This window comes from Gopherus evgoodei, chromosome 2 (genome assembly GCF_007399415.2).
Source record: "Gopherus evgoodei ecotype Sinaloan lineage chromosome 2, rGopEvg1_v1.p, whole genome shotgun sequence".
Lineage (NCBI taxonomy): Eukaryota > Metazoa > Chordata > Testudines > Testudinidae > Gopherus > Gopherus evgoodei.
This window is the reverse complement of record NC_044323.1, coordinates 188,466,873-188,481,221: the sequence shown is the minus strand read 5'-3', so window position 1 is coordinate 188,481,221 and position 14,349 is coordinate 188,466,873. Positions and strand designations below refer to the sequence as shown.

Here is a 14,349-nt window from a genome sequence, read left to right as displayed (position 1 = left end):
ATTACTCTCATCATTTACTTTTTACAGAATAGCCATTCAGAATCTTTATCATTTTACTGACTGAAAGGCCTTGAAAATATTTTATGCTCTGTTCAGTGATGAGCCTATTTAATTTCTCTACTTTATCTTACTTACACATTGCTGAAATGTATACTGAGTACAAATGCAGTTTGTTTATTCTGGATGGAAGAGTACTAATAAATTTCTATTGCCAGAGCACTACAGTAGGTAGCTTGGCTATTCTGCATCTAGCTAGCTCTGATTACTTTCTCACACTCAAAAAACTGTGGTCACGGTAACCCCATATCAGTACACTGCCATTGACACCCATGAATGAGGGGGTTAGAGAGCAGAACTACCACCAACAGGCAGGAATAACAAAGCTGCTCTCCCAAGGACCACTTTATCTTAAATCTGCTTCTTGTTAGTTTGCTCTTCCTGTCAACATCTTCCCTTCTATTCCCTCTCTGTGCAAATGCACCTTTGTTTTATACAGCCACTGAATGCAAAATCTGTGAAAGTTGCACTACTTTACCACTTAATGCTTGGTATGTAATTTACAATTACTGTTTAACATCACCATGGATGCAGACTTCCATTGGAATTGTGCCTACATCAGAGCTGATTGGCCAGTTGTTTCCATAATTAACTCTTCTGTCTATTGCTTGATACTTTTGATCAGTAAAGAACATTACCTGCACCGTTTATTCACTAGGATCATCAGTAATGTCAGCATTTGCAACTTGATATAGAACAGACTTTTTTCTGGCATATAGAATGTGTGACAGTAGATCCAACCATCTGTCCCTGTTGTCTAGTCAGCTGAAGTTGAAATTCCATATAATGCATCCAATTGTAATAGTGCTTGTTTGTGGGGTGAGTCAGGTAATTCCTTCAAGCACCATTCATTAGTTTGGCCCCTCAAACATGGGTTCACTACACATATTGGAACAAATTCTGCCCTGTTTGTTATAGTGCAACACTATTAAAGTCACCATTCTGCACCTACGTCAGTAGTCTTGTGTGGATTCAATGATGGGTGGAATTTGAGCCCAAATTAGTAGTTCTTGGCATGGTTTTTAGGTTTGTTCTTTATTAGCATTAGTCTATCCATTTACCTACCTAAGGTACTAACACTGGCACTTGGAGTAGATTTTTTTTTCCATTTTAAAAAGCACTTTACAGATTCTGTAACTGACAAAGATCAATCCATGATCAGTACAGCCTCATTTAAGATATACGTAGAAATCATTTATCAGAGGGGTAGCCGTGTTAGTCTGGATCTGTAAAAGCAGCAAAGAGTCCTGTGGCACCTTATAGACTAACAGACGTTTTGGAGCATGAATACCCACTTCGTCGGATATTTGACATGCATCCGACGAAGCGGGTATTCACCCACGAAAGCTCATGCTCCAAAACGTCTGTTAGTCTATAAGGTGCCACAGGACTCTTTGCTGCTTTTGTAGAAATCATTATTCAATTATATCTAAAAAAGCTTGATCTCATTTGAAAGATAATAACTAACAAACAAAAGAATTTGGCAAATTCATACAAATGTATTTAAAGAAACCAAAACAAATGAAGATGAAAATCCAATCCAATTAGATGCCACATCTTGCTCTCTCAATTACACTCCTACAGCCCCAGTGGACCAAATTTTGCTTGTTTATATCAGTATAAATCCAATGGGATTACCCTGTATTTATGAAGGTGTAATGGAACAGAATCAGACGCATCAGTGACTGTATTACATACTTGGAGTCCAGATGTCAATGTAAAACAAATGTAGAAGCCAAAAAAAAAGGAGCAGTTACTATGAACCCAACTGTCATGTGGAAGCCACTGACTACCTACAGAAAATCATTTTTCCTTGCCTAGTTACAGCCAAATAACTCTGTTTTGTGCTCATTAAATGAAGGTTAAGGAACACACAAGGAAAAAAATGCTGCCAATATTTCTTTGCGGGCAAAGCAAGCAGGGGAACGGGCAGTTTATGCTACAATGCCAAAGAGAGCAGGCATGTATTAAGCACTCCAACAAAAGGAGTGAATAAAACAATGGAGGGAACCACAGGGAATGAATTAATAATGGTACTACACAAAAACGGGGACAAATGCTGTTTGTCTTGCTTGACGTCAGTCGGAGTTGCATGTTAGCAAAGCAAGCAGGTTTTAGCTCCAAAGGTATATTTTATCATAATTTGAAGGGGATATTGTCAGATTAAAATCCTAGCACCGGTTCTGCTCTCAGGTGTAAGTCAGACCTAGTTCTACTGCAGTCAGTGGAGTTACAGCAGCATAAAACTAGCGAGTGTAAGAATCCGACACCCCTCCCCTCATATTGTTAAACCCAAATTACTTTACCATATTGCTATTAACTTGGATTATTAAAATGAAATTTTTCACTTATTTGTGCTTTGTGTGCAAATAATAAGGTGAATTCTCTAAGGACCTCTCCTCTGATGTTTAGTGTGAAAAACAGGAGTCCACCAAAAATATTTTTTAAAAATATCATCATAAACACTTCTGACATGGAGACGATTTAAACTGAAAAAGGAACACAAGTCTTCAGACAAATCACCCCAAATACTAATATCTTCAGTGTAATGAGAAATGAGACTCAGAGCCCCCTGGATGATGAGTAAAGCTCCCTCTGAAAAGATGTTCCGTATGTCAGTAAGGAAAGGCAGAGCTGGCTGATACAAATTAGCCTAGCAATTTTGTTTCTGCTGGAGATGGAAGGTTTCTAGCAGCCTTCCTTCAAATACCTACTGTTATTGGAGACAACAGGGGTGAGGAAGCAACAACCTCCTTCCCCCCACACCCTCCAATCATGATCCAGCATAAACAGTCAGAAGGAATGAGCTCTGTTATTTACAGTTCAATCTCTATAATGTTGGTTTTCCACAGCAATATTGCTGAAACTATATGAGCTCATCTAACTGTTTTTCTGCATACTCAAGTTAACATTATCTCACAGCTCCTACCAGCCATGCAGCAGTAGATGTAGTCCTGGGATGTGTGCTGCTTAATATATATCTGCGGTTATTTAGGAATATCTCATTGCTTTTATTTGGATGGAACAAGTGTGAATGATTTTGTTCTGGCGGCCAAGTACGATTCGTCAGGTGGTGCTCACATGCCTGTCAGAAGAGAATAGCAACCCAATCGCAAGGACCATCACAAACCTTAACACCTTCCACTCCAAGTTCAAGGCACATGTATTTGACCTTGCCTTCTGCAATATAAACACATTGCAATGTGTATATTTTAAAACAACCTATCTCAACAAGACAAACCACTAGACACACTTCCCCCTCTATGGAGAGAATGAAAGAACAAACAACATGTGACCAATGTTAGTCATTTTGCTTAATGCACTTCTGGAAGGCACTCAGATAGTACAGTAATGAGTGCAGCACAAAAACCCATATGGAATAGAATAGGAATAGGAGCAGACTTTAAACTAGGTTCGACAGGGGCAGGAGACAAATTTCCATAGGTAAATCCAAAGCATGGACACCTGAGTGAAGGGTTGGAATCTGGGGGAACATGGGAAATCACAGCATGGACAAAGAAGAGACAACAGGGAACATGGATGGGAAATCTAACAAATATCGGTATGGCCGTTCTTATGTTCTAATGCAAGAAGTAGGGGGAATAAACAGGAAGAACTAGAAATACTAGTGAATGATCACAATTGTAACATAACTGGCATCACAAAAACTTGCTGGGATAATTCACATGACTGGAATATTGGTATAGAAGGGTACAGCTTGTTCAGGAAGGAAAGGCAGGGAAAAAAGGGAGGAGGTGTTGCCTTGCATATGAAGGATGTATACACTTGCACTGAGGTTGAGCAGATAGAAGTGGGAAGCAGACCTGTTGAAAGTCTCTGGGTAAGGATGAAAGGGGTAAAAAACAACGGTGATGTCATAGTAGGGTTCTACTGTAGACCACTTAACCTGGAAGAAGAGGTGGATGAGGATCTTTTTAAACAGCTAACAAAATCATCCAAAGCACAAGACTTGGTGGTGGTGATGCAGGACTTCAACTAGCCAGACATCTGTTGGGAAAATAATACTGCAAGGCACAGATTATCCAACGAGTTCTTGGAATGTATTAGAGACTGCTTTTTATTACAGAAGGTAAAGAAGACAATTAGGGGAGAGGCTATTCTGGATTTGATTCTGATAAACAGGGAGGAATTTGTTGAGGCTCTGAAGGTAGAAGGCAGCTTGGGAGAAAGTGATCATGAAATGATAAAGAGTTCATGATTCTAAGGAAGAAAACAGAATAAAGACACCAGACTTGAAGGAGGCAGACTTTAGCAAACTCTGAATTAGTAGGTAAGATCCTGTGAGAAGCAAGTCTAAGGAGAAAGAAGAGTTCAGGAACCTTGGCAGTTTTTCAAGGAGACATTACTTAGGGCACAAGAGCAAACTATACTGATGTGAAGAAAAGAGAGGAAGTATGGTAAGAGGCCATGCTGGCTTAACTAGGAGCTCTACAATGATTTGAAATTCAGTCAGACAAGTGGAAATTAGGTCAGATTACAAAGGATGAATATAAAAAAGCAACAGAAGTGTGTAGGGACAAATTTAGAAAGACCAAGCCACAAAATGGGATTAAACTGGGAATATGAAGGGTTACAAGAAAGCATTTGATAAATATGAGAATCAAGAGGAAGACCAGAGAGAGAGGATAGGCAATTACTAAATGAGAAGGAACAGGCAATAACAGAAAATGCAGCGATGACCAAAGTGTTAAATGCCTTTTTTTTGGTGAAAACTAAAACAAAAAGTTAGCAATGATTGGACGATTAACATAGTGCAAATCAATGTAAATGAGGTAGGATCTAAGGGTAAAACGAAGAAAAAACAAGTTAAGAATTACTTAGAAAAGCTAGATGTCTTCAAGTCAGCAGGGCCTGATGAATCACATCCTAGAATACTTAAGGAACGGGCTGAAAAGGAATGGGCCATTAGCGATTTATATTTGAGAACTCATGGAGAAAGACGGAAGAGAAACCCGAGGACTAGAAAAGGGCAAATATAGTAGCTATCTATAAAAAGTGGAATAAGGACAATCCAGGGAATTATAGACCACTCATCTTAACTTCAGTACCTGAAAAAGATAATGGAGCAAATAGTCAAACCATCAATGTATAATCACCTAGAAGATACAGTCAGCATGGATTTGTCAAGAGCAAATCATGTCAAACCAACCTAATATCCCTGTTTGACAGGGTAACAAGGTTTGTGGATAGGAGGAAAGCATAGATGCCTTACTGAACTCGAGATATGACTTTTGAAACTGTCTCATATGGCCTTCTCATAAACAAACTAGAGAAATATAGCCTATATGAACCTACTATAAGTTGGATGCACAAGTGGCTGGAAGACCATTCTCAGGCCTTGTCTACACTGGCAAGTTTCTGTGACGTAAAGCAGCTTTCTGCATTGTAACTCCCGAGGTATATACGCTGCCAAGCCACTTAGTGCACAGAAACTGCACAGTTGCAGCACTGTTTAAAAAAAAAAAAAAAAAAAAAAGCCCAACGAGAGGCATACAACTTTCTGCCCCGGGGGATATAGCACCACGGTGCCAGTGGAGACATCCTGGTCGATTACAGTGCTGGGATTGGCCTCCGGGAGGTGTCCCACAATGCATGTTCTCCCCTTTCTGATCATCAGTTTGAACTCTACCGACCTGCCCGCAAGTGACCAACTGTAGCCTCACCCCTTAAATTCCTTTGGAATTTTGAAAATCCCCTTCCTGTTTGCTTGGTGATGTGTGAAGTGGTCTTAGCGCATCTTTCCAAGTGGCCATGCCTGCTCCATGTACCCAGGCAATCCCCTGCTTGGAGCAATGCCAAGCTGCTGGACCTCATCAGCATTTGGGGAGAGGAGGCTGTCCAGTCCCAACTGTGCTCCTGCCATAGGAATTATGATACATATGGACAGATTTCACAATGCATGTCAGAAAGGGGCCATGAGCGGGACACACTGCAGTGCAGGGTCAAAGTGGAGGAGCTGCGGAACGCCTACCACAAGGCTCCGGTGCTGTGCCAATGAACCGCCTCCAGTTTTAGTTACAATAACTGTATGTTTGAAGAAAGTGATTGGTGTTCATTTTCCTTTCTAATGGTATCTTCCTCCCCCACTCCTCTTTTTTATACAAAAAAAATTTTTTGCAAGCAAGTTCCAGCCATGGGAGAATTGTGTGTCTGTTCATTTATTTTACCTACGATAAGGCTCATGGCACACAATATTTGCTTACAAGTGAAGTCTGGAAGTGACTGCCTTTTAATCCCTTGTGATAGGGCATACAAATCCCACATTGGTGAACAAGGGGTTAAGGAACAGCTCTGGGCTCAGGCGGCCCTGAGCTACTGCACCTGTAAAGCCTACACACGCTGGAGTTGGCATTTAAAAAGGGAAGCATGGCAGCTCAGAAGGAAGCAGGTGGTGGAAGGGGGTAGATCTCTGCTCTAAGCTCTGGGAAGTAGTGCTGAGGAGCTCTCATTGCCTGATACCTGGCAACACAGAGTCCTGATAAAGCCTGCAAAGGAGAGATTGGTGATTGATTGTGAAAGTCAGAAACTTTATTTGTGGTTCTTTAATTTAGAGAGGAGGGGAGGATACTTAAGTAGAAAGGGATCCAGAGAAGCAGCTGCTTAGCACCCCGAGGTGCAGGACTTAGCTGTCCACCATTGCACCTTGGTTTGGAGCCCAGTGGAAAGCATGAGTGTAGATTTCCCGACCAACTCCCACAAATGGGACAATAGAAGCCTTTACCTCAGTGGAGAATCTAGCTGGGGAAGGCCCTGAATATTCAAAGGCCCAGACCTCAAGTTCTAAGGTGGAAGCCCTGAAGCTTGTGAAGATGCTGAAAGACTCCTCTGTGACTAGACTTTCTTTTGGTATACGCTGAAAAGCCTGGACTGGAATGTGTGATCCAGCCAGAGGGCTGAGCCACCAAAGGAGAGACAGACCCCACAAGATTGACATCACCCCACCTTTCCAGTTACAGTTCTGGGAGGGAGACAAACTGCCACACTTCTGCCTAACCAGCAGGGAGCACCGGTGGTGTGTGCCCCTTTACGCCCCTATTGAAGTAACCGTTGACTAACTAGCAATGTCACAAATGGTTAAAATGATCATCTCTTTCACAAAGGGACAAGTAAACTTTCCATTGATATAACACAGGGAGATGTTAAAGGATCCACTCTAAATAAATCAGTTATCCCAAAAGAGCCAGAGTCTAAAAGAATCCTTGGTGAATAGCCAAGACTCCAAATACACAAATCACTTCAGCCATGGAAAGCACAGTATCAGCCTGGTCCAACTGCCATTGAAATTAACAGGAAGATGCCCACTGATTTCAGTGAAACTTGGATAGGGTCTAGTACACAGTATATCTTTAGTAAAGGGGATAAACTCACAGGGCTAAATTCTACTCCTAGGCCAAATTCTATCCTCAGATATGACTTCGTTAGACGTCAGCATCCCCTTAGGACCTTTCTGTCTTCCTTGGCACAGGAGTACTGTATTTGGCTACTTGTGTGAACCTCAGATTTAAAAATAGCCGAGCTCCTCCCCTGCCGCAGCGAGAAAAAGATACAAGCCAGATGTATGTGGCAGTCTAGAGGGATCTACATGCAGTTTTCTCTTATGTTCACACTTGATAATTGTTGTGCTTATTGGTGTGCCTTCCTGACTGGCACTGCTACTGCTAGTCCTGACTTTTCCTGATGATGGACACAAGGCCAATGGTCTGCGTTCCTGTCAGCAACCTTTCCAAAGCTGCATGAGTAGCTGCATCTGTTTGCAGGACCATACATGTGGCCTTGTGTAAAGATGGTTCTATACAGTCATTGGCCCTGGGTGCAGATTCCACCTACCTTCATATCTGGCCTCAGTGTAGACACCTCATTCTAAATTCTGGGGCTGGATCATGTATCTCCAGGCAAGGGAGTTTGCTGCTGTCTGATCCCTGCTATCTCCTCTCTCTTTTAACTTGTCCTACTCGCTGCTGCTGCTGCTGCTATTAAATAATCACTTATTTGTATTGACGTAGCCTGTTTGAAAATCACAGATTTTCTCACTGTCCTATTTATAGTCTTTCTGCCTCAATTATTCTAACTCCAAAACACAGGAAGTCAGCAGGGCCAGTGCAACCCATTAGGCGACCTAGGTGGTCGCTTAGGGCACTAGCATTGGGGAGTGACATTTCAGGTCCTTTGGCGGCAACCGTGGTGGCCGGATCTTTGGCCGCCCTGGTCATCCTCAGCATTTAGGCAGAGGGAGCTGGGGCAGGGGGCTGCAGGGAGGGCTGCCTTCAGCAAGGGGGGGGGCACAGCACACGGGAACAGCTCCCTGCCCCAGCTCACCTCTGCTCCGCCTCCTCCCCTGAGCACACTGCCCCACTCTGCTTCTCTCCCTCCCAGGCTTGCAGCGCCAAACAGCTGATTGGTGCCACAAGCCTGGGAGGCGGGAGAAGTGGAGTGACGACGGTGTGCTCAGGGAGGAGGTGGAGCAGAGGTGAGCTGGGGCGGGGAGCTGCCGCATGACTCCCTGGGCCGGGGGGAGCTGCCACGGGGGGGGGGGTGCCTCAGGGTGGAGGAGGGGTGGGGAGCTGCCGTGGGGGATCGCCTTAGGGCGGAGTGGGGTGAAGAGCTTCCACAGGGCTCGGGGCGGGGACAGCACGCAGGGTGGAAGTTTCGCCTAGGGCGCGAAACATCCTTGCACCCGCCCTGGAAGTCAGTATATATCAGGTGGCTGGGGGAGCCTTCCCAGTGCCAAGATAGTTATTTGCCTGTTTATATGCTCACTTGCACACGTATACCCACAATAGGTCCTCCACAAAAATGTAGGTGAACAAAATGCAGTTACCTGAATTGTTCAGGGGAAAAACAAACAAAAAGGGTAGAAGTGTACAGCCACTACTGTATCATCGGTCAGATTTAGCAAACACATTTGTGAGTATATTTACCACTCTCAGCTCAGGTCTAAGTAAACACTGGTTATCAAATATTCTGGCATTATAGAAAACTAAGTCCATACTCATACTGGTTGAAAAGGAGTCCTTCTGTAGAAAGACTATTCCCTCCAATACCTTCCCTTCTAATTAGCTTAGACCCAGCTGCTTCACCAATGTTTCTATAATGGAAAGAGAGATGGAGCTTTTATTTCCCCAGGGACAGAGACATTGTCAATTATCTGCAGTTTCCTGCTATCAGCTGTCACTGAGAAGTGGGGGGTGGGGAAATCTGTTCACATTTCTTCTTATGTTGAGACTGTGCTAATGTACAACTAGTGTAGGCAATACTAAGTATATTAAATTATGCTAATCTATAGTGTATATTTATATTTGCTTTAAGTAGATCATTTTAAAATCAAATACCAGTGATCCATCAACACCAATTCTTGAAATATAAGAGCATTAATTGATTTAGAACTAATACGGAACTCTTAAACCTTAGTTGTATTTTGATCTAATCTTATTTTCAAAATACACTTTATATTAAGAGAGGGGAAAACATCCCACTTGTAAAGTACATCAGTATATCAGGTAACTATTACATTTGGAATTCAGTCATCACAGAGAACAAACAAAAACCTTCTCACTAATTTTAATCGTCATGGGATCCCACTGAAGTCAATAGATTTGCCTGAGTAAACTCTTGAAGATTTGGCCTTATGGTAATTACGGTATATTAATGAACACACAAGACGCTTCTCTTACAGGATCAAGTCCAATTTACATACACCAAAAAGGGAAGTCAGGATTTACTGGCTAGGAATTCATTTTTTCTCTACGTAGAGAATGTAGGACATCCTAATTGTTAAATAATTCTCAAGTCCTTGGATGTTTTTGTTTTCAGTTATTTTCCTCTGTTGCTAAGATTTCCCATCCTGAACTTTCCTCGGACCTACTCTGGCTTCTGTTTAAGTCAGAGGCAAAACTCCCATTGACTTAAAATAAGTTATACTTACACCTACTGCAGTTGGCACCAAAAGATGATTGATCAAAACACAAAAGGTTTCCCTTCAATAGAGATCCCAATATTGATATCATTAGCAGGTCTGTGAGACTGTATGTTTTGTGGTTCTCTCTTGTTCACACCTTTCATTAATATGTTATTTATGTTTAGCTAACATATGGCTGTCTTATGAAATTCAGGGATGGTCTCTTTCAAAGACTGCGTGTTTAAATATATGTTAATAAATTATTTAAAATATTTAGGGAAAATAGAAAGTAATATACAACTATGAAATACACTTAATTCTAAATATTACAAGTAATCAAATCAATATGTAACCTATACACCATGATTGTCTAAGCAAATCTATAAACTAAATGATTTCTGCTGGAGAGAATATGTGAGAGTCTGTAGGGCCAATTGAAAATATTTAGGCTTCAGTGAAATCAGCTTAAATCTGAAATATAGATAGTGTTTGCAATTTATAAAAGTACAACTCTAAAGTCTAACTGGATTTTGCAGATTTAAAATTATTAAAGCAAGATTTAAAATTATTCAAAGAGAAACTATTCCTCTGACAGTCCCAACTCATGGGCTGTATTGGAAGCTCTGCTGCAGAGAAGAATTCCCACCCTAAAATTAGGAGTCAAATCCTATCAAATGACTGGTATATTTTCAGCCTATACTAACAGACTCATTGTAAAATGCTATTTTATTCTGAAAAGTGACTCAGTTCATGGCATTGTGGGGGGTCTATGTTTGTTGTCTCTGTTCCTCCCATTTTTAATTTGCTCAGTCCAAAAATAAAAAGATGTTTTCTTTCTAACTGCCAGATCTGAGAGGTGAGTTGGATTCTTTCCATTTCATACAAAGACAATGCAAAAGTAGATATAGACAGGTCTTAATGTAAACATCAATTGTATTTGTTCCACATGTCATGTGGATTTCACGAGCAGATTCACAGCTAATAAATCAGCATGAAATATGAAGAGTAAAGTTGGTCAAAATGTTTTTAACAAAAAAAGTTAGGTGGAAAATGACCTTTTAAAAATCTTTTATTTCCTTTTTACTGATGACAACTGAAAATATTTGTGTGTGTATCTATCATACACAAACATTCAGGAAATATTTTCTTTTAGACTGATAAATATTTATTAAAATCAACACATTGTCACACTAAGGTTTTTACTCTTTTGTGACTAATAGGGACCTGATGGAATAGATAATTGTTGTAGTGTGTGTTAGCATTTTGAGTAGAGTTTTGAATTTGCAGTACCTCATCAGATATTGCCCAGGTCCTCATAACTAATACCAAACTTTGTTTGTTTTTGTTTTGCTTATTTTTTGAGGAATGTTGATGATCTGTATAAATGTTACTGCAGTTGAACCCAGCTGACTGTCAGAACTGTTTAGCTTTTACCTTCACACCATATCGCTTCTCGGCTCCCTGTGAGCTAAGATCAAGTGTGAGTAGTCTCTTGGCTTATCCAAGGCCACGATCAAGTGTCTTGATGTTTTTGGTCTTTTAGTCTCAAGATGAAAACCTTGTCTGTGTCTCTGGGACCTTGAAGTAAAAATATTATCTCTAGAGTCTGTCTGGGGATGCACTAATCATCGTGTCAAATCAGGCAAACACTGAACAATTACTACTGATTTGGATCTGTTTTTAAAGCAATACAAATTGCAGCATGCAGCACACAGATTAGCCAGTTTAAAGTCATTTGAGCAAATAGAGAGAACATCTTAAACTTGCAGCATGGTACCCGAAAGTACTGTAATCAGATTGTTCTCTATTATGTCTCTATTGTTTCTCAGCTGGGTTTAAACTGCTTGACTCAGACTCTAATCAATGCTTAGACTCTGTACTGTATTCATATATGGGAGTTTGATCCTGTAAGGTGTTCCTGCCAGGTACTAAGCATCATCAAGTGGAAGCCGAGAAACTCTGCACACTACAGGAGGTGCCCAGTGTCTTGAAGGATTGGATCCTAATGTAGGGCCTGATTCTGGTCTCAGTTAATCTGATGTCAAGCTGGAGTATCTCTAGCAATACATAGAGGAAATGTATGCCATTACATAAATTAGATCAAAATTTTCTTCTTATTAATAGTTACTGCTCTACTTAATAATACAGCATTACAGGTCTAACGAAAAGGCATTGATATAAGATTTCATGCAGTTATGGCACAGACACAGATGTACAGAAGGCATCTGTGGAAGCCCTGTGAGAGGGGGCATAGCAGAAAGTTTTGTAAGTGTCATATTCCTAAAATATTACACTAAAATGCTATTAATTCCTTTTCACATATGCCCTGCATGCATCTGAAGATTTGGCTAATAAGCTATAACCAGTATAATACCTAATATGCGTTCTGTATACTCTGTAATACAGTACTTTTAGTCCATTTTAAGGCAGACGCTCTAGGTTCCTGCTCACAAAAAAATAAGACTCACAAAGTTCATTAAGATATTAATAGAGATTCTTAGGGCTTTTTAACAAAGATCACAGTTATCTACTAGTTATGGGAAAGATGAAAGATAGTCACAGCTTGATGCAATTACAAGGCCAGCATATCACAAAACCAAGATCATATTTACTCTGGATTGACTAACCATGAGAATCCAATCAGTTCTGGCTTTTGAAACACAAAGATCAATGCTGGCTGCATCACACAGAAATCTTCAGGTTAGTAATAGTGACAATATTGCTGGGGCTGGAAATACTTTGGGCAGAGCTTCACAAAGCTACTTGTAGAAGCACCCTTTCGTGCTAAATAGAATTCCCTCTGAAATTGTATAGGAGAAGTCAAAGCTGCCAGTGGTGATTCATGAAATCTGAAAGAGTATTTGGCCATTTTAAAGTTACTAATCAAAATATAACTGGGCTGCCTGTGACATTTCAAAAATAGAATTAACTTTCTTCATCTAGTGCATTTGAAATGCAGTAAGGATAAAGCTACTACATATCTCCGGTGCCTCTTTTTAGTAAGTTCATTTAATGCTTGTGAAAGGTCCTAGATTATCAGCCCAAGGAGTAGTCCTCTTCCCACCGGACAGCAAGAACAGCGTAGTCTGAACCACAATGCCCTGCCTTGGTGCTTCAGTGTTGTTCAGCAAGCCTAGGGGTAAGAGGGCCATTCAGTCTCCCCGACTGCACATTCAGCCCCTGCCTCTCTGCTGAGGTTGCTAAAGAGTCAGTTGTGCTAGATAGGTGTCCACGTTAAAAAAAAAAAATACTACTAGGAAATGAACTGAAATCTCCAGTTCATTTAACTTAGGATGCTGAATGGGATAGACAACATTCTTGCCACAGAAGATAGCAGAGACAGTCTGGTGAATTGACAGTGCACTTTCCCTCTCTATCACCCTACACAGATAATTCCCTTCCCTTCCCAGAGTTCCTGCAATACACCCACATTATCTCCCCCTACCCCATCTCTCTCTGCAATAAGACACTAACAGTTACTGAGATAAGGAAAGCTAAGAGGACAGGTTTAGGACTAATATGTTTCAATGAATCCTCATCATTGTCTTCGTAATAATACCTAACCCGTTTAATCTTCAGGGCTCTCAACACATAGTAATCCCTATGATGCAGGTAACTATGTATTCCGATTTCACAGATGAGGAGACTGAGGCAGAGGGTTTAAATGACTAGTCCCAGGCCAAAGGGGTAGCCTGTGTCAGAATTAGGATTAGCCTTCAGAAGATGCTGGCTTCCAATCCTGTACTGAAACCAATGGACTACATTTTTCTCTCTAGCCTGTGTTTTTACATCTAGAATGTAATTCTTTCAAGAAAACTGCTCTTGGGTTGGTCCATAGATGTTATCCTGGAATTCACAAGAGATGTGCAAGTTGCTAGAGTTTAGTTCTGAGAAAGGCATTGCTTAGTAACGTGAATAAATCAACTGCAAAACTCTAACCATCTTTTGTATTTTCTGTGAGAATTAAATAGAGAAAATGCCTTTGCAGACGTTCCTGTTGTTGTTCTGAAAACTGAGCTGTCAGTACAAACAGATTATCAAGAGTCAGGCTTGTAAACATCTAATCATCTCATGACACTATTCACCTTGTGGGATTCATTTACCCTTTATCACTTCTGATGAATGCAGTATCCTCTCTGTCTTCAACCTGTCTGGAGCTTACCACTGTCACTAACCTTTTATTATCTTGCAGGAATATCTTCCAGACTCCCGGAAATCATGTCAGTAGGATCACATTCATTCTCCCCAGGTGGTCCCAATGGGATTATCAGAAGTCAATCCTTCGCTGGCTTCAGCGGTCTTCAAGAAAGACGATCCAGGCAAGTATCATCTTTTGAGGGGGAAGCTTTCAGCTCAAGAATTGAAACTCACTTTGG

At 41.0% G+C, this 14,349-nt stretch overlaps 1 protein-coding gene across 2 annotated transcripts in view; it reads left to right on the top strand.

The window, feature by feature from the left end:
- Nucleotides 1-14,349, top strand: part of RIPOR2 (RHO family interacting cell polarization regulator 2) — a 99,614-nt gene that overhangs the window by 35,602 nt on the left and 49,663 nt on the right. For both annotated transcript variants that reach the window (XM_030552557.1, XM_030552558.1), the window contains exon 2: nucleotides 14,166-14,292. In XM_030552557.1, coding sequence (XP_030408417.1) covers nucleotides 14,166-14,292 — 127 coding nt within the window. The remainder of the gene's footprint in view (nucleotides 1-14,165; nucleotides 14,293-14,349) is intronic.